Below are 18776 nucleotides of genomic sequence, written 5' to 3'. Positions count from 1 at the left end.
TCTGGTTACTGGATATAACCCTTGGTTTATATGGCAGTAGTTTAAATGGACTGTAATTTTGAACACAAGAAATATGACCAACAGAAGGATAGAGAAAGACTCCATCATCACATAATATGGTCCCATGAACGAATGAATGTACATCACAGTCTTGATATTTGCTTGTTATCTGGGCAAATCAACATGAATCTTCACATCGACAAAAACATAGGGCTGAGCCTAAAATTCAAACCTTCGAAACTAAATCCGTCACTCCCGAAAAATACACGAATAAATAACTAGACAAACTATACCAGCCAACTGGTGACAACGGCATCTTATCTTCCACAACAATCTATCTTCCTCCCTACGTATATAAATCTGTCTTCCCCATAAGAATAAGCGAGGCCTACGCAGCTGGAGGTGAGTTGTCCTTTCAAGCACAATCCTTACCCGCTTCCAGCCAGCCAGCCAGCCAGCCTTTCCCACAAAACCAGTCACAATATTGATACAAAAGATATGTCACAATTTTTTACTACAAGACGGAAAGCAAGGAGTAAACCCAATCTCCACCCTTAATCCCTGCCAATGGAAGAATGTCTCTGTGCACCAGGTGGTGCGGTTGGCCTTGGGAAGTGATAGTCCAACTGCGCTCCTGCAATTTGGGGGGCTTCCACATAGGGGCTCTGTGAAATCGAAAAGAAAAAAAATAAGGATAACGCATTAAGAAAAGAACAAATGTACAAGGGTTTCTACTTTCCACTTTCTTTCCACAGTCCTCAACTCTCTCACCATCCCCCAACAATTAAGACGAACACAAGAAATGTAGTTTCAGCCCTCTATTATAGTTGGGAGTCTTGTGACTCGTGTGTTTCACCTGTTTACAGTAATCTTCTTTTCTATTCTGGTCATTTGCAATGTGTTTTGTAATAAAAAAATTGTGTTTGTTGTAAAAAAAAAAGAAAACCCATTAGAAGTGTATAAATCCATTACCTTAACCACCATTTAAAGGTCGTTTCACTTTTTGTTGTTATCCAAGAGCTGAACTTACTAAAATTTACAGTGGTTTTTACTTTTCAGGAGCATAAGTACTGGTTCTAATCTTGAGTTTAATCAAACTGTTCTGTCTTTTTGTGATTTTGTACCTCTCTCAAAGGTGTCAAATGAGTCGATACTCTTCTAACTGTTTGTTTCAGGCAAGTAATACCTAGTTAGGAATGCCTATCTTTAAAATTACGTACAAACGGTCATGTCCCAAAACTAGAGAATACCAAATGTCAAAAACTTATGCATTCTAGGCCATGTTGGAATGCTATTTGATATAAACTCAAAAAGGATAGAGTCAGACACATAAAATGGATTTATTAAAAGAAAAGATACCTGCGGCTCGAATGCAGCATATGATGGCTCTTCAGGCTTTGAGGACTTTGGTGTTGTTATAGGAGAAGAGGGATCATAGCGTAATTCACTTCCATTCAGTTTATGAACTCTACTATTTTGTGGAGTTTCACCCTCATTCCCACCGGTTGACTTAGTTCTCTATACGAAAATGTCATAGCTTCCATATGTATTAGACAATGGGGATTATAGCAACAGAAAATCATAAATATACGTTAAGGAAACAATACCTGGAAGATTTTGCCAAGAGTTTTCAACCCCTTTGCTCGTGCACGGAGTTCCTCTTTCTTGGCATTGTTGTCTTGAAGAACCTAAAGATGAAATGAAAAATTACAATCTAGACCAGATTTCTATTCATGTTTTGAAAATTACCAAATACAACATTGGGGCAGTGAACAACCATCTGACAAACACGAGAAAGAGTGGCCTCAATATCAGCCACATTAAGCTTCCACAGGGAATCAATCATCACTTTCTTGTGAGATTGCATGTATTCTTCGAGCTCTTCCTCTGTGTAATTTCCTTCAGCACTTAGCTGCTTTTTCATGTCTTCCTGCAGCTGGATCAAAGCAATTGCACCTGAAATAAATAACAGTCCATTAAGCAAAGCACATATTGGCTTAGCCAGAAAACTTGTGTGCATTTGTGAAAACGTATACCTTACATATGCAAAAATAGAAAGACAGAAAACAAATGAATATTCTTTTTCTGTCAAATATTTAAATATATATGGATGAAGTGGATTGGACCCTATTCGTTTGGGTAGAATCAGTCCCCACACCGTGGTTAGGTCCATAGCTCAATTAATTATTGGATCAAAAATTTACAGTCACCATGATAACAAAGATTTAGACGCAACTGTCAATGACCGAATTCAGAAAGATCCACTAACCTGTTGCTGCTGTTACTTGAGATTTAATGAAATGCCCTTTATTTCTAAACCACTCTGCAACAAATGGCACGCCCAAATACATTGCTTTCTTGCCTAGCTCCTTTGCTGATTGTCTGGCATATATGTAGCCAATTGTATTCAACATATCAACACCATAAGCTGTAGAAAATAGACAATATCATTGAAAATGAAAGAGAAAAGCTTAGACATTAATCATAGAAACAGATTTATAAGGCATTAACCACATTATGTGTCGTAAAATCCTACCATAGTTTGAAAAACGCGAGATATTGGGGAATATAGTGCGCTATATCATGTCGCATCACGGAAGACATTTTGCGAAATAATACAAAAATATCACAATGGGTCCAAAAAAGCGTTCGGTTTCTAGGCGATATTGCGTTATGTGCCACATCTAATTTGTTTGATGTTCCTTTAGCTGATGACGATCACCACATCCATCCAGTCAATGAAAATGACTATACTACTAATGATATTTTGCAACAAATTGAAGAAGAGGAAAATGAAAGACATGATAGTGACGGTGATTCATAGAGAGTGTTTTCAGGATCTCATCTTGTATGGTCCCAACCTACATCTACAAAGAGCTAGCTTATTCTTCAGTTATTCTTCAATTCAAGAGGATACATACCAGCCAAAGCTCATCAACTTTTACACAAGAGCCAACCTAAAAGCAGTTGAAAATATTCTGTTCTCGTCACCCAAAAGCACCACACGTAATGAATTACCTGCATTGGAAAGCCTTGCAACTTCAGCTTCAGCATGACTAACAAATTCCTCTTTGTTGCCTTGCACATATTGGTTGAGTCGATTTTTTAGTGTTTCTGCAAGCTTTTCTTCTCTTTCCTTCTGAACAACCTGTAGTAAAAGGATATTGGCAGTTTTGCCACACAGTAAGCATTCTTCAATGATATGGACTAGTTCTTTCCATTCCATCAAAGAAAATTGGAGGTAAACTGGGTTAGCGAAAAAAGTTAAACAAAATTGTACCCGCATTTTGTCTTGCAACTTTTTCGCATCAAACTGTTCCCCTTCTGTGAAAATATCTAAGGAAGCCATTGATGCCATGGCTAGCTGTCCAATATATTCCTCAAAGAGCTCACTACCAAAAAGCATGGCAAATATCGCTGCAGGATCAATAATTGCGTCGCTGAAATAAAAGTAACATTTTGAAAAATGTCAGAAGCATGCAGCTAAACACACACATTGCGATACGCAAAGGAAACCCATAAGGTGTCTTGTATCAGCCACCTTTTAGATATTAGAACTCATATATTAGTGAAATAAGAGAACAAAACTAACGTTGAAATTCCTGATTTTCCATAAGCATCATACGCTTGGCGTTGGCTTGGGTCGCTTAACACTTGGTAAGCTTCTCCCAAAACCTGAATCAAATAAAAAAGATGCATATATACTTTGTAAGCCTATACTAGACCAACAGAAGAAATTACTAACAATTCAAGTCCACCCCCTCTTCACAAAACAACCTTCCCACAATAGAACTATACTAAACGAAAATGACAGAATAAAAGACACTCCGTTTGAGGAAAGGGATCATTGGGTAATTTGATGTGAATCCAGTATTGAGAACTTTTAGAGCCTGTTTGGTATCCTATTTGAAATTTTTTATCATTTCTTAAAACATTTCTTAAGAACATTTCTTGGAAACAATTTTCTTTAAGACTCAAAAACTTGATTTATTTGTGATTTAAAATTTTTAAATCTTAAGACTTAAACTAGACAAAGAAATCTAAAAAGAGGGGGCCACATGAGAGGGAGAAAGAAAGAAAGTAAGAGATGATTGAAGGAAAGAGAAAGAAGAGAGAGGATTGGACGAGATAGAGAGGAAGAGGAGTTGAGAGAAAGAACCGAGAAAATGAAAAAAGCGAATTAGAGTAGAGATGAAAAAGGTAAAAAATTAAAAAAAATTAAAAAATTAAAAAAAAAAAAGAGAAAGAAGAAAACAGAGAGATAGATTTGGAGTGAGAGGGGAGGAAAGAGAAAAAAGAAATGAGAGAGTTTAAGTTTAAAAACTCTAAAAACTCACTTTTTATGTTTTTAGAGAATATACTATATTTTTTAGTTAGTCTTGAGTTCAGTATTTGAAAATAGTCTTCTCAAACAAGTTTTTAAGGCCTAAAACTTGAAAATTGAAAATTGTTTTTGAGTTTAAAAAGTTGGATTCAAGTAGAGCACTAAACAGGCTCTTAGTTTCTAATATACAAGTTCGTGTAAGCAAATAGCAAGTCTTTCATGTTACAAATACACTGTATTGACCATAATGTATAATTTGATGGGAATTAATTTAAATGAAAAACAAGAGCAAATCTCACCTGAAAATTTTGTGCTGCAAGTGGATCATTTGGGTTTTTATCTGGATGAACCTGCCTTGCCTGCGATCCACACAAAACCCACAAAAACCAAAGTCATTCAATTTATAGCTGTTAGAAATGCTTGTTAGAATAGCACTTCTGCTCAGACTGAAAGCGCTTCTCAAAAAAATTAACAAAAATGCAAGTGCTTCCTAGAAAAGCACTTGAAGTGCTTGCTTCCTGAAAGAAGCCCACAGCGGGTGCTCTTCCAAACATTGTCAGAAGCGCTCTTGATCATCTAAAATCACTTCCACACAGACAATAATCATATACAACTGATACAATTCACATTTCTAAGTGATGTTATAGAACACGGCTTGGATCTATTAAGCTTATCACATAATCGATTGAGGAAGAAGCAACTGATTACGAATCAAAACTTCCGATTAATTATCGCTAAATCAAAATTAAAGCCAAAATAACGATAATCTCTCAGTTTCTGCTGAAAATCTAACTGACCTTCATGTAATAAGCTTTCTTGATCTCCGCCTCGGTCGCCGCCGGGCTGACGCCGAGAACGTCGTAGTACTCCGTTTCCTTCACCATTTTGTCCGATCGGTCAAAATCTTCGCTTCGCAGTTTGCAGGGAGGAGCGAAAAAATAAAAATAAAAAAATAAAATAAAAAAAGAGAAGAAAAATAGAGGAGGAAGAAGAAGAAAGGAGGATAAGAGAAAATAAGAAGATTCCCCTTCCTACGTCCCCACGCAGGTACGCGTTATTTGCCTAATACTCTTTAGTTGTGCTACTACCCACCTCCTAAGTCCCAAGTCATTAATTAAGTTAAATAATCTTCATTTGACCAAAAATATTTAAAAATTAATTTGATTCGCTTGAGACGTGATTAACTTAATACTGAAGTTATAAGGTATAGTCGTAACTGTTTTGTAGATCGAGTGGGCGTTTGAATTTGAATTGATGTGTTGTACATGTAATGTCAATTAATAAGTTTATCTTATTATATGTTGGTTTATTTGCTACATCAAAAATAATCTTGTGAATGCTTAAAGGTGGTGGTGACTACTTGGTATTTTGCGCACTTTTGCTAGAATTGCGATGAGAGTTCGAAGTATGGGATTTTAGTTAGAACAACCTCTTTCATGGCAAGTTCATTATCGATTATGGGCAAGATGAGACCTCTAACTATCATCAATGTGTTTATCTTGTTGAGTAGTTAAATTTGATGTATTGAAATGGTTGAGAAATGGCGAAGATGAGTTAGCTAAATCTCTGGGTTTTCCGGCGAGAAAATCCAAAACCCAGTGAGGATTTTCGATGGCTGCATGAACAAGGCCAATCTAACCTGACCTCGAACATACAAATCCTATGTGAACACCCCAAACCCATATCTAAATTCAGATCCGACCCGACTCTGGGTTAGAATATTCTGTTAGGAAATATTCCATTCTAGTGACGGAATATTTTGGTGTTGGACATCCAACCGTTGGATCGTTATAAAATTGTAATATGTTATTGTAGGAGTAATGTGTTGGCCATAGAAACTTATAGGTCATAAATCCAATGTGCGGGTCTTCTGGAATGAGAATAATTATGGTGGTTGACTTTAACAAAAACCATTTTGATCGAGGATTGACTTGGGGCCAACATATCCTGAATAATTCTTGAAAAATGACGTTAGCATCACTAGAGGCTTGCTATAGAGCCTAGCAGGCAGAACATGCCGATCGTCACTCTATTTCATAGTTAAGTGAAATATCCATTTCCGCTAAGTACGACATCTAAATGTAAAATAGCAGATGCTGATTTTCTTGCATGAATAAATTGGCTTGATCCCTTCACAAGATACTTAAGCAATCTAACTCGAAGGTTAGATGCAACCATAAGTTTTATTAAAATTAAATATGGTATCCTGTCTCAAAGTTCAGGACATGACATTATTGTGTTTTGATCTCGGTACATATTTTACTAGATGGACAAGGACAAGGCTCCTAAGTTTTTCATCTTCAACCATGCAAGGCTATAATTTATTCTCTTAAATATTATATTACTTTAGGCTACATGTTGCCCGTCTAAGAACATTTTTACTTACCATCATTTAGTGTGGTATATGCTCACCACCCTTAGATAAGTTTGAATTTCGAGATTCGTGTAATGAATATACACAAATCTCAAATTTCAAACTCATTTAATGATGATAACTATGGTGGTAAGTATACACAACACTAAATGGTGGGGAGCAAAAATGTACTTCTTAAAAGTATCTAACTTTTATTTTCCTAGCAAAACCCTAGAAATGTAATAACCGTAATTAATTTTACACTTTTCCAACCTCTTGATGTTCTGACTTTTCCAATGCGTAAAATTGAATTAAAATTTCATAGTCTCCCGCCAAAATTAACAGCCTGCAACTAAATTATCCTCTTCCCGCCGAAACCACCAAGCTCCTCCGCATCCGCATCCAAAATTCAGACCCTCTCTCTTCTTTGATTAGCATTCACAAGATTATTATTCTTCGTACTCTTCTATCAACCAATCAATTAACCTCCTACGACTCACAAAAAAAAAAAAAAAAAAAACCCACATTTTTTGAGGAAAAAGGGGAGCTACAGTGGAGGTGGTTACAGTAGAGAAATTTTTTATTGTAACTGGAATACGAGTGGTATATCAAGTATTTTTATGTAAGTAGTGGAAAATTTTATTTTTTTAAATTATTAACTTTTTAACACACTTATTCTACTATTTATATAATAACATATGATGTACCATTCCTTCCCATGTGCCGATTATACTAAAAAATCTCTTGTCACGGTGGATGCGGAAGTGCTGTTGGTTTGACATTAAATCCTTTGATCACGAAACGTTATGTTTCATTTTCCGTTCCTATTTTAGCTACTAGGCAAATATTGACTGATTTTCATGTATTTAATTGTCTGGGTTAATTGTTTTTCGACGTTTTTAACTGTAGAAGAAGAACAATTACACTATCCATTATAGATTTTGGATATAATAAGGACGATTCTAATGTTCTACGAATCAGCGACGAATAATTTTGAACAGGAACTCCTACTCATTCTTCGAGTAGCAGTATTGTTGGAAAAAGTTAGGTTGAATTTGCTGCTTGTAAGCAATGCATGTGGTAACCACATTATTGCATTAATACGAGTGTTTTATCATTGGTTGGTAGAGAAGCTCACACTCACATGTAAACAAAAAATGATATCTGTACGAGGGGAGGATTATCAACAACCAAAAGCCAGATTATATAAGTGGGAATATTGTAGAGATTGAATTTGACGAAGGTTCTAAGCGTAAAGGTCTCTACCTTTACTTATAGAGGTTTGTGGAGAGCATCCTGCTCGTTCTTATCCTTGAACTGGGCTGGCTGAAGGGCAAACGCTATCAAGTTGTCCATCTCGCACGACGCAGTCCTTGTGACATTAAGAGAGCACAAGATTCCCCCAGACTGGGATTAAAAGAGATGGGAAGAAAGGAGCATGGAAGAAAAGTTCCGATGTTTTTATTTTTTTATTTTTTTTTATTTTTTGAGATTAAACCATCTACTGCAACTACAAGCTAGAACATGTTTATTTGAACCAGCTTATAATTCAGTATCCAAAATTAATGAACATTAGAGAATGTCCAAAACAACGAAATCATAGACGGGAGAGCCGTTCCTCCTCATCCATGTAATAGGATTTGTTCAGAAAAGGGTAGTCTGTGTACCCAACAACAGGGTCTTGTGTGTAGAAAGTCTTCCTGTTATACTTCGTCAAGGGGGCATTAAGCTTAAATCTCAAAACCAAGTCAGGGTTCGAGATAAAAAGGCGTCCGTATGACACCAAATCAGCGTCGCCGGAAGCAATTGCTTGCATTCCAAGCTCTCTAGTGAATCCTCCGCTAGCTATGAATGTACCGTGATAATAGTTTCTTAAAGTCCTCATAAACACAGCTTCCTCTTCGTCATTGCTGAGTTTACTAGCTTCTGCTTGGGCATGAGCTGAATAGCGAGGCTGTGTCACATGGAGATAAGCCAGTTTCGAGCCCCAATTCTGTTGAAGCCTGTTGAGCCTCTCGATCACTGCCAAGCCTAAGATAAGTGGTTTGGAGTCAATGGCATCCAAGTGATCAATAGCCGGCGAGATTCTGACCCCAACTCTATCCGCACCTATTGCTGCAACCACAGCTTGAACAATCTGAATAAGAAATTTGCATCGATTTTCTAGCGATCCACCATACTCATCAGTTCGATCATTGATCCCGTCTTTCAGGAATTGGTCAATGATATAGCCATGTGCCCCATGAATCTCAACTCCATCAAAACCTACACGACATGAAAATTGATCATAAGACTCAAAAGTTGTATAGAAAGTGCGACACAACACGAGCAATCAAATCACAGGAAAAGAAACTGACCTGCTTGAATGGCATTCAACGCACCCTGGCGAAAATGCTCAACCACTTGGGGAATTTCCTGGGTTTCGAGGGCTCGAGGCTTAGGATAAGTGCCATGAGAGCCATCCGGCAACAGAACATTCCATCTCTTTGAAATGGGATTGTTGGTTGAAGATATCGGTAATCCCCCACCAGGTTGATAAACTAAATCATTAACCATGTTACGAACAAAAACAATCAGCCTACTGCTCCAAACCGTAATAGGTAAAAAATCTACCTTCATGAGATGCACGACCAACGTGCCAAAGTTGACAGAAAATGAATGCGCCTTTGGCATGAATTGCATCCACCACCTTCTTCCATGCCTCCACCTGTTCGTCGTTGTAAATCCCAGGAACACGGGGCATCCTGCCATGACATTAATATTTATTTATCAATAAGACACCATTTAAAGAAGAAATTAGTTTTCACAACAACACTAGATTTCTTGATAAGGAAGAGTTCAAAATACAAAGCTAATTTATTGAGGCATTGATAAAAACAGTGTGGCATTTACGTTATTAGATTGTAAACCAAAGGCGTATTTTATAATCAATTGCAGAGTCAAAAATTCATGTTGTGAGGGGGCACCTTTAAATTAGTCACCTTGGCGACCAAGAATGCATGGTCAACTACTCTTGAATTTCATACCAGGGGTTAAGAATAAAACATTAAAACCATATTTATTTATTGTACATTATTTATTTTAAATTCATTTGTACGTAAAAACATAAGGCATAATAGAAGTTTGAAAGGTTTTTTTTACCAAAAAACTCTCTCTGCTTAATTTCATAGATGATATAATAGAGGAAAAGGAAAAATTAACACAAAAAAAAAAAGTTTGAAAGCAAAGGAAAATATTGCAATAAACAGAAAATATGATCAACTAATATTATTATAGAACTAACTGTTAAGTAAAAATTAAAGGCTTTATTTTTGTAGAATTGGAAGTTAATTTGACTAACCAATAGAAAACAAAATCAAGTTAATGGTGGTGTAATAAAATTGATCAATGTTAGACGGGTAGTAAAGGTTATAAGAAAACAAAATACGGGAAGGCCTGTAGCCTTAAGGTGGCTCCGCTATATACAATAGCCTATTGTATATAATCTGATAACGTAACATATTAGATGGTCATGCAAAAGAAATGAAAAATAATACTAGACATTGATTTACAATAATACCCGGCGCCAGTGTCGGAGACTATAGCGGCTTCGCTAATGAGAAGGCCGCCGTCAGTTGACCTCTGAACGTAGTACTCAGCCAGCGCTGGTTGCGGCAGTCCATTCAACGCCCGGCACCTCGTCAGCGGCGCCAGAACCACCCTGAAAAAGGACAAATCCGTCAAAACATATCCAAACTAAACAATTAAATTGATATATATGCCCTCCCATATTTCCCGCCAACTCTGGATTATCATGGAGGACTTGACTTCAACCTGTGAGAGAGACTGAACTTGCCCATCTTGTACGGAGAAAACAGAGTGCCGGGGGAGCTTCCCTGAGACATTTTTGTCGGGTTCAAGGAAAAAAAAAAAAAAACCGGTCTCACATCGAACGATGGATATCCGAGAACGAGAAAATGAAGTGAATAAATTTGAATGTAGAAGATGAAGAAGAAGGAGAGGGCTTTCTTTATATAACAAGAGAATTGTTCATTAAACCATCATGGGGAACTCAAACGGCAAGCGACTTTTTCCTCTATCATCTCATCAGACTTTTCTTTCCCATTTTACCCCCTCATCTACTTTTGTAGTATATTTATAGGAATGTGACACATCCCTTTTTATTTCTTTCACACCTTTTTAATTTTCGACCTTCGGATCAGATGAATTAAAGAAGATCAAATGACAGAAATTAACAAGGAGTGTGAGAGAAGTAAAAAATTGTGTGTGGATAGCACACCCCTATTTATAATGTAATCCGCATTTAAAGAGGGGAAGAGATCCCCTCTGGATTTCTCCCACCAAAACCCACCAATTAATTAATCTGGACACTTCAAATTTGATTCAACGGCTACAAACAGGAAGCTCATTTAAAAGTTATAATAATTTTAGTCATTTGGTCAAATTTCAAAGGCCTAGATTAATTGATTGGTGGGCTTTGGTGTGAGAGATCTAGAGAAGATCTCTTCTCTTTAACGAGTTGCTTTCAAATGTTTTTAAGAACGAAATAAGAATGGGGATGGTAGTCTCGAAAATGCCATACAACTTACTGTAGTGGATGTTGATGCCAAAGTTTAAGCATTGGGGTAAAATGCCATTTACAAAATAGGAGAGCAACTTACATGAAATTGGTTTACCGTCACATAGAATTTTGATGCACTAAACCAAGGACATGTGTTAAAAAATAATTTCACATGTCATTCTTCTATCGGAACAGGACGGCATGGTGGCAATGAACATATGTTTCATGTAACTTATTTGAGCTTAAAATTTTGTGTGCGCTCTATGTTTTATTCTCTTACAACTTGTTTTCTATATTTCATACCATACAACTTACTTGAACTTTTAAATTTATTTTATGAGATGAAAACAAAGATAAAAATAACTGAGCAACCTACCATGATATGCATTCTGTATGAATATATATCCAACAATTTTAAAAGTCAAACATTAAATGGGCAAAAGCATCAAATTAATAATCCTCCACCATTTCAAAATTATAAAGTATTTGAGCAAAAGCATCTAACAATTCGTAACTTTTCCAATATTTCAAAGTTTTAAAAGTACATGACCAAAAGCATCCATCAGTTAACCATCACTCTATTTCTATCCTCCTCTTGGATTCTATGCCTGAAAATTACAGCAAGAACAATCACTAGACATGCTAAATTTTCCACAATAATGTATACTAATATATCTCTTATTACCGTATCTCATAGAGATCTTTGAGCATTTTGAATGATATCAAAAGCTTAATAAGTTGATCTTGCATGTCCTTATACCTTTAAGTTATTTGTGCTTCGAAATTAAAGGTGATGGAGACTTCAAAACAGGTTTTTCATCCCATGTTTTAAAACCAGTTTGAGGTTCTGTTTTCTTGCATATCAGTTTAATCACCTACAAGTATCTTGGTGATTTATAACCGTATATAGGTGATTTCAATCATCTACTCATCCATTTTTTGTAGATATGATATTTAGATGATGATAAAGATTATGATCGGTTCTGATTATGAAGTTCGTATGGTGAATACACATTAATCATAAGTAGAGGCACAAGTAGGAAGAAAGTTGAGGTTCCACAAAAAAATCAATTGGCAATATAGGGAGTAGTTATACTTATAAGCTTATGTTAAGTCTCTTTTCCCATCAATGTCAGATTGTTTCTAAACATGCCCCTCACTGTGGTAAAATTTTAAGCCTAACATGTGCACAACACAAACGGGCCGGGTGAGGTGAAGTGCGTGTGACTGTTTGACTTCTTGGGTAACTAATATCCCGTTTCAAACCCAGTATTTGACCTTGTGTTTTTTCAAAATTTATCCAAACAAGGTAGACATTGTCGATGCAAATTTCCACCGCCTTCAGCCTTGACGAAAATTCACCTGCAAAACAATCAACACCTTTGATCAAAGACCTAAACCTCACGCGCCCACGAGGTGAGGGGGAGGGTTAGGCCAATGGATCTCTGATGCCTAAGTCAGTTTCTCTGAGATAGTAAAATGTTTAAGGCTTTTTTAGGGGTAGCAAAAGCTTTGAAAATTTGGTAAAATATGGGGTATTTATAGGGATAGGACCAGCCATAGTGTTAGGATTTTACCATATACATGGCCGCATCCTATTGGCCAAGGTGTTTATGGAGAAATATTCTCAAAATATTCTCAAGATATTAAATAGGAAATAATATCTTCGGATAATGGTGTAATTACCCCTAATTTATTTAAATTGGGATTACTTACTTTATTGGAGTCAATCTTCAAGTGGGAATGTATTAAAGATAGGATTTGGGTAATTAATCCTTATCTTTAATTTCTTGCCAAGGGTAGGTAAGTTATGGGCAGTCGTATTTAGTTGCTGAGATCTTCAGGGGTGTGAGCTGCGCATGAGAGCATCTAAGAGGCTTGCCCATATATTGAGGGCAATATTGTCTTTCTTGGATAAAAGTCTACGTGTCGCCTCTAGAATTTTCGAGATTATTTTAGGCTCCACGTACATATTTTGGGATTTCCAAAACTCATTTTCTAATCTAAACCTCTCTTTAGACCTTCACCCAAACGGACCCTAAGACCGTCTCTAGTCATGGTGTGCTAAACGTAGCCAAGAGTTATGTTTTAGTTCTCAAAAATTAATATTTTAAAGGGTACTTTAGAGCTAAATTTTTCCATAGTATATCTGTTCATTCTATCTCAAAGGGTTGCTGGCTATGTAGTAGCGGAACCAATAAAAGAAGCACTCAAAGCCCTCTGGTATGCAGTAGATGGATGGAAGTGGTAGAGCTACTAAAGTTGAAGCAAAATTAATTACATATTCCTCAATTTGGGAATATTAGGTTTCAATTTGGTGACATTTAATATACTATTCCGTGTGACGGTCACATTAAAAAATCTTCCCTGTTTCGAGGGCGTGTAATGAGAATCTGAACGCGGCTATCTTCTGTGAAAAGGACGCAGTGCCTGTTGTCTGCGGCGTCAGAGCCATTTGGGTCCAATTGGAGGGAGAGGGGAGAGCAATTAAACGCTAGCCTAGTGGAGGGTTTATCAAGTATTGTAGGGTTCCAAGGCGTATGATTCGGAAAATTGAGGGAATGCATAAGAGTATGTAGTGGTTTGGTATTAAGGTATTTAAGTGTTTTTATAAAAAGTTGGTATAAAAAAAATTGAGCTTAAAAAAATGTTTGGTAAATACTTAAAAACAACTTATTTTCATAGTTTTGGGTGAAAAAAAGCTGAAAACATGAAGCAACAAAATGAGCTTCTTCTCACAGCACAGCAGAAACAGTTTTTTTTTTCAAAACACAACAATACCAATACCAAACCAGCCTCTTAATTATGAGTTGACTAAAGTATGGCAGATCCAAAACTTTTCACTAAGAATATTGCTTGTGTTTTCATATGGTAACCTACATATCCTCCCACTTATGATTAACGTATTTTTATCATACAAACTTCGAAAAGCGGGAGCGGGAGCCTTGTGCACTGGGTACGACCTTTTAATTAGAACAGTTCATACTTTTATTTTCCAGGCAAAACCCTACAAATGTAATGACCGTAATTAATTTTACACTTCTCCAACCTCTAGAAATTCTCACTTTTCCAATGCCTGCAGATGTAAAATTAAAAATAAAATTTCAGAGACTCATATTCTCCCACCAAAAGCAACAGTCCGGCTGCAACTATCCACTTCCCACCGAAACCACCAAGCCCAACCGCATAGGCATCCGCATCCACCACCACCTCTCTCTCTTTTCCCTTTCCCTCTCCCTCTCTTCTTTGATTAACCTTCACAAGCTTATTATTCTTCGTACTCTTCTATCAACCAATCAACCTCCTACGACTCAAAAAAAAAAAACACATTTTTTTTAGAAAAAAGGGGGAGCTACAGTGGAGGTGGTCACGGTGGACGCAGAGGCGCTGTTGGTATGGGTATGTGCTTTTGGTTTGACATTAAATCCTTTGACCACGAAACTATATGTTTATTTTTCCGTGCCTATAAATATTGACTAATTTTCATGTAATTACAGTGGTTTGTGGAGAGAATCCTCGTTCTTATCCTTGAGCGGGGCTGAAGACAAACATGATCGCGTACAGAGGATTGTACGCGATCACGTTATCCATGGTCTTCTCGAATGATGTGGTCTTTGAAACATTAAGAGAGGACAACTTTCCCATAGTTTGGTTGTCTGCATGAAAAACTCGCCCTTGGAGATAATGTTTCGGGCTCGGTCTTACCATTAACTGGAATAGTTCATACCCTAAAAAATAAGCGTTTCATGCATCATGACATTATTTGACCAAAAAAAAGGTATCATGACACTGAAGAAGTGTCGTTAATGTTTAAACAAGCGCCTCTGTTTATTTTTTTTTAAATGTTCTTCTTTAAGGACATAGAAAACGTTATGTATGTCACAACAAGCGTCATTGTTCAAGTACAATGATGCAAAAACTATCAATTGTCTGTGACTTTGTATGGGTTTACAAGGCGTGTTGCTCAAATACACTTTTATGTCGATATAGTTTGGTTAATCACAGGTTCTTTCTCCCTAAAATAGTGTTTTCATGTACCAATAAGTTTCATCTCACTTCTTTAGGTCTCGTTCGTTTTTCTAGCAGTCATTAACCAAACTGTAAAACCAAAAAAAAAAAAAGAAGAAAATGCAGGAACCGAAAACAAATACCTTGAAACGGACGGTCTCTTGATTGTATTGTTTCTCCTTGCCAAGCATCAAGGCCAAGTTGTTCTTCCAATGCTCAACATGCTCCTCACACTGGCTTGCATCATCTTCTAGTTGGGCAAGTGTTCTACCAAAGTTGGAAAACTTAACACGCTCAGAAAAACCAATACCCCACATTAAAATCCATACTTTTGACTTTACAGTTGTTGGAACATATCCAACAAGACCATACCTTTTCAAATAAGTTAACCTGGATATCGCCCTTCGAGTATAATCAAGAAGAACATTAGACTCTTTTTGCGCTTTAGTCCTCTTCTCCTTCACACCCGTCTTCCTCAACGATATATCCCCCATCGCCACAAGAAAACTAAAACCCTAAAAATTACACCAAAAGCCTTCATGCACGCCAAGTCTGGCAGGCAGCAGTAGCTGAAAGAAGCCCATCTGGGTTAACGGGCATTTGCTGCAAAAATTATTATTTTTAAAGCCACAAATGCCATCGACTAAGTCCCAATTTTGGAGGAATTCACTACATAATCAACTGCTTAGTTCAGTGATGGCCGTCCAAGCGTCTGTTCTCTGTGTGCGAAACAATTTATAACTTAAAAGAAAGCTTGAACAAGCCGACACAGAACGACACTCGCTAGAGAACAGAGAATTAGAGCAGTAAAAGGCTAAAAGCTACCAGAATCACGAATCAACTGTTCATTAGCTAAGGCCGAAATGAGAAATGAACCTTTTTCATAACACACAGGACACAAAACAAAAGGATCTTACTCGTCAAGGTTTGCAGATAAACGAGATCACATAAACCACTAGACACTAGAAACTAGAAAGGCGCCATTCCTCGAAACTGCACCCAGAAGACTGCATCACCAGATGCAGCGGTATGTAACATGAGACTCGGTAATATCACCAGTGTAAGTAACTTTCACTACCTGCCCCTTCTCAAGTCCATAGTACCGTGAAATTGCGTCTTTTCGTGACAGTCATAAGCGGAACTTAATTTTCTTAAATGCATATACAACACTTCAAATTTTCCGAACTTGCAGTTGACCTCCCTAAATCACATTTCCAATTATTCTTTATGCCTAGATTATAAAGAAGCTTTATCAATGCATTTTGATCCTTAAAGGCTTAAACAGAACTTAGTTCATCAATTGTATCTTCTAGGAGAATGCTTAAATAATGCCTCTCCAATCATAAGCCATCCATAAAGCTAATCTAAAGAATCACAAACGTAGTCAAATGTAATCATCTTGGAGGACTTGTATGCATACAAGAATGAATTGCAAAACATAACTGACATTCAGAAACAAACCTGGAATATTTCATTTTAAACGGATTAGAGTTTTTAGAGCTTCATTTGTCCCTTGGTCTTGTGTAGTTAATATGAGCCCCGCCAAAGCGACCTTATTAGCAATCTGAGAATGTAGCCCACGAATCACATTAACCTTCATGATACCAGGGCCACAGTAAATGACAAGCATCTGCAATTCAAAAATTAATCACAAATACCAATTGCTCATATGTTATTGCTAGAAGATCACGCACACCAATTTCAAGTGAAGAGCATAGCAAATCCATCAGTGCCACTGTTTATGCCTTTGTCTAGTATCCATGCATAAAGCATTAAAATTTCAATTCGATGGTAAGTGGGAGAAATCACATTGACCTAAGTGTAAGTGGAAGGGTGGAAGCAACCGAGGTTAAGCAGTCACATTCAGTCCAGATGAAGTCTGCATGCATATCACTAACAACGTATCTAACATGGACTCTCCCTCCACATCCCCTGTAAGCTGTAAGGAGGACCTTCCAGCAGTTCCGAGGTTATGTCTAGTATGCAATTGGCCACATCATTTACTTTTAATTAGAATATGACACTAGAGAATGATACCAAAGCATGACGGTATACTAATACATCCACGTGAAGCATTATACAATACGAAAAATTGTTAAACTCCGCATGACTTTGTTCATATGAAGTCAATCAGGGAAGTTGTAACTTGTAACCACCGCTTAGGATGCAATTCTAAAGACAAATCAGAAATCTATTACCAACAGTTACATAGGTCTGTCCAAATGAAGAAACGGATTGGGGATAAAGCTTAGATAGGGATAGAAAAACAATAAGAAGTATACCGAAAAATAGATTCTGAAGTTTACAGGGTCAGACATCCAAAAGAAAAAAGGAATCACTTTTCTACACGATATACAGACATTGAACTCTTCGACAAAAAAATAGAGATATCGAACTCAAACAAGCTTCTAAATATGAAACAAACACTGGAAACTACGCACGTGAACTGCTTGCCAAACAACAAAAGGATGCTAAAATACATTATACAGATCTAATCGTAAACCTCTGACTAACTGTAAAACCTCAATTCTAACATCAAGTAATTTCATATCCTTCAAAGGGAAATCCAGCATCTTTTATTTTCACATGACTTTTGTGAATTCCTTAAATCTTATATCATTTATTGTAATCTTCAAACGAAATTACGCCATCAATGGCCTGGTAAGAATCTGGTTACAACTAAGCATGCATTCATAGATTGTACTGAGATTTATCTAATGTGGCCGGTCAAGCAAGGCCCCAGAATCTCCCCGTTGCTGAACAATACGTTGGCATTAATTTGGAAGAAATCCTGTAACCCTATGATTTGTTTTGGTCTTGAGATTTGGATTTATGCAGTTAACTTAGTGACATACAAAAAACAAACCTCCTCTTAAGAATAAGGTTAAGGCTGTGTTTTAGACCTTGGTTATATACGAAAAAGCATCCGGACATCTTGAACTCAACTCTTGCAAGTTCCCAAGGTGGATAGATTCATCTAAGATACTCAATCAATCATCTAGTGGATAGATTCATCTAAGATACTCACATCAATCATCTAGGCATGGCATATTAGATGCTCTGGATGTCCAGGCCATGCATCCACCGTCCCTTCACCGTCATCTGCACTTGTACAGGAAAAAAGGAGTTGCTGTTATGAAGAGTTGAAAGATGAAATGACCCGGTTATTTCATCTGTTATATGATACAGGTTGAATCGGGTCAATAGCAAAAATCTCAATCGAGAGTCGAGAGTCCTCTCAGGTGCATCGTGTTTGTTTGTTGAGTTGGAGTAACGGTAGGTGTGGGAACGTAACGTTCCAAAATAAAAGGGCAAATCGTCGAAGTAAAGGTAGATGGGATTCAAATGAGGTTGCTAATGTACACAAAATTGATAGCTACCTAATTGTGTAACCCATCATTGCAGTGTCTTACAAGTGCCAATCAGCCCTCGCCTGCCCTGGATCCTTGGAATTATCAAGAGTTCATGAAAAAATATTAACAGCTTCCTGATTGACAACTGTGACTTACGAGTACTCTCAATGAAAAACA

General features: G+C 37.0%; 3 protein-coding genes across 4 annotated transcripts in view; 1 reads left to right on the top strand and 2 right to left on the bottom strand.

The window, feature by feature from the left end:
• Positions 1-18776, top strand: part of LOC126593967 (uncharacterized) — a 76203-nt gene that overhangs the window by 42776 nt on the left and 14651 nt on the right. The window lies entirely within an intron of this gene.
• Positions 73-5386, bottom strand: LOC126593963 (chaperone protein dnaJ 10-like). Its single transcript, XM_050260144.1, has 10 exons — positions 5122-5386; positions 4624-4683; positions 3593-3675; positions 3281-3440; positions 3019-3148; positions 2270-2428; positions 1778-1956; positions 1608-1688; positions 1360-1518; positions 73-665 (listed from the first exon to the last, which is right to left on the bottom strand). Exons 1-10 carry the CDS (start codon positions 5206-5208, stop codon positions 555-557), a joined length of 1209 nt encoding a protein of 402 aa, XP_050116101.1. The 5' UTR covers positions 5209-5386; the 3' UTR covers positions 73-554.
• Positions 8183-18773, bottom strand: LOC126593965 (12-oxophytodienoate reductase 3-like). Of its 2 annotated transcripts, XM_050260148.1 has the most exons (10): positions 18627-18773; positions 18275-18348; positions 16708-16810; positions 15619-15965; positions 15390-15513; positions 10491-11846; positions 10237-10377; positions 9291-9421; positions 9035-9217; positions 8183-8942 (listed from the first exon to the last, which is right to left on the bottom strand). In XM_050260148.1, the coding sequence occupies exons 6-10, from the start codon at positions 10559-10561 to the stop codon at positions 8275-8277; spliced, it is 1194 nt and encodes a 397-aa protein (XP_050116105.1). In that variant the 5' UTR covers positions 10562-11846; positions 15390-15513; positions 15619-15965; positions 16708-16810; positions 18275-18348; positions 18627-18773; the 3' UTR covers positions 8183-8274. The 2 variants fall into 2 exon arrangements, with proteins under 2 accessions (XP_050116105.1, XP_050116104.1); XM_050260147.1 differs by lacking the exon at positions 10491-11846.

Source organism: Malus sylvestris, chromosome 12, assembly GCF_916048215.2.
Source record: "Malus sylvestris chromosome 12, drMalSylv7.2, whole genome shotgun sequence".
Classification (NCBI taxonomy): Eukaryota; Viridiplantae; Streptophyta; class Magnoliopsida; order Rosales; family Rosaceae; genus Malus; species Malus sylvestris.
The sequence above is the reverse complement of the archived record's forward strand: the minus strand, read 5'-3'. Positions and strand labels throughout refer to the sequence as shown.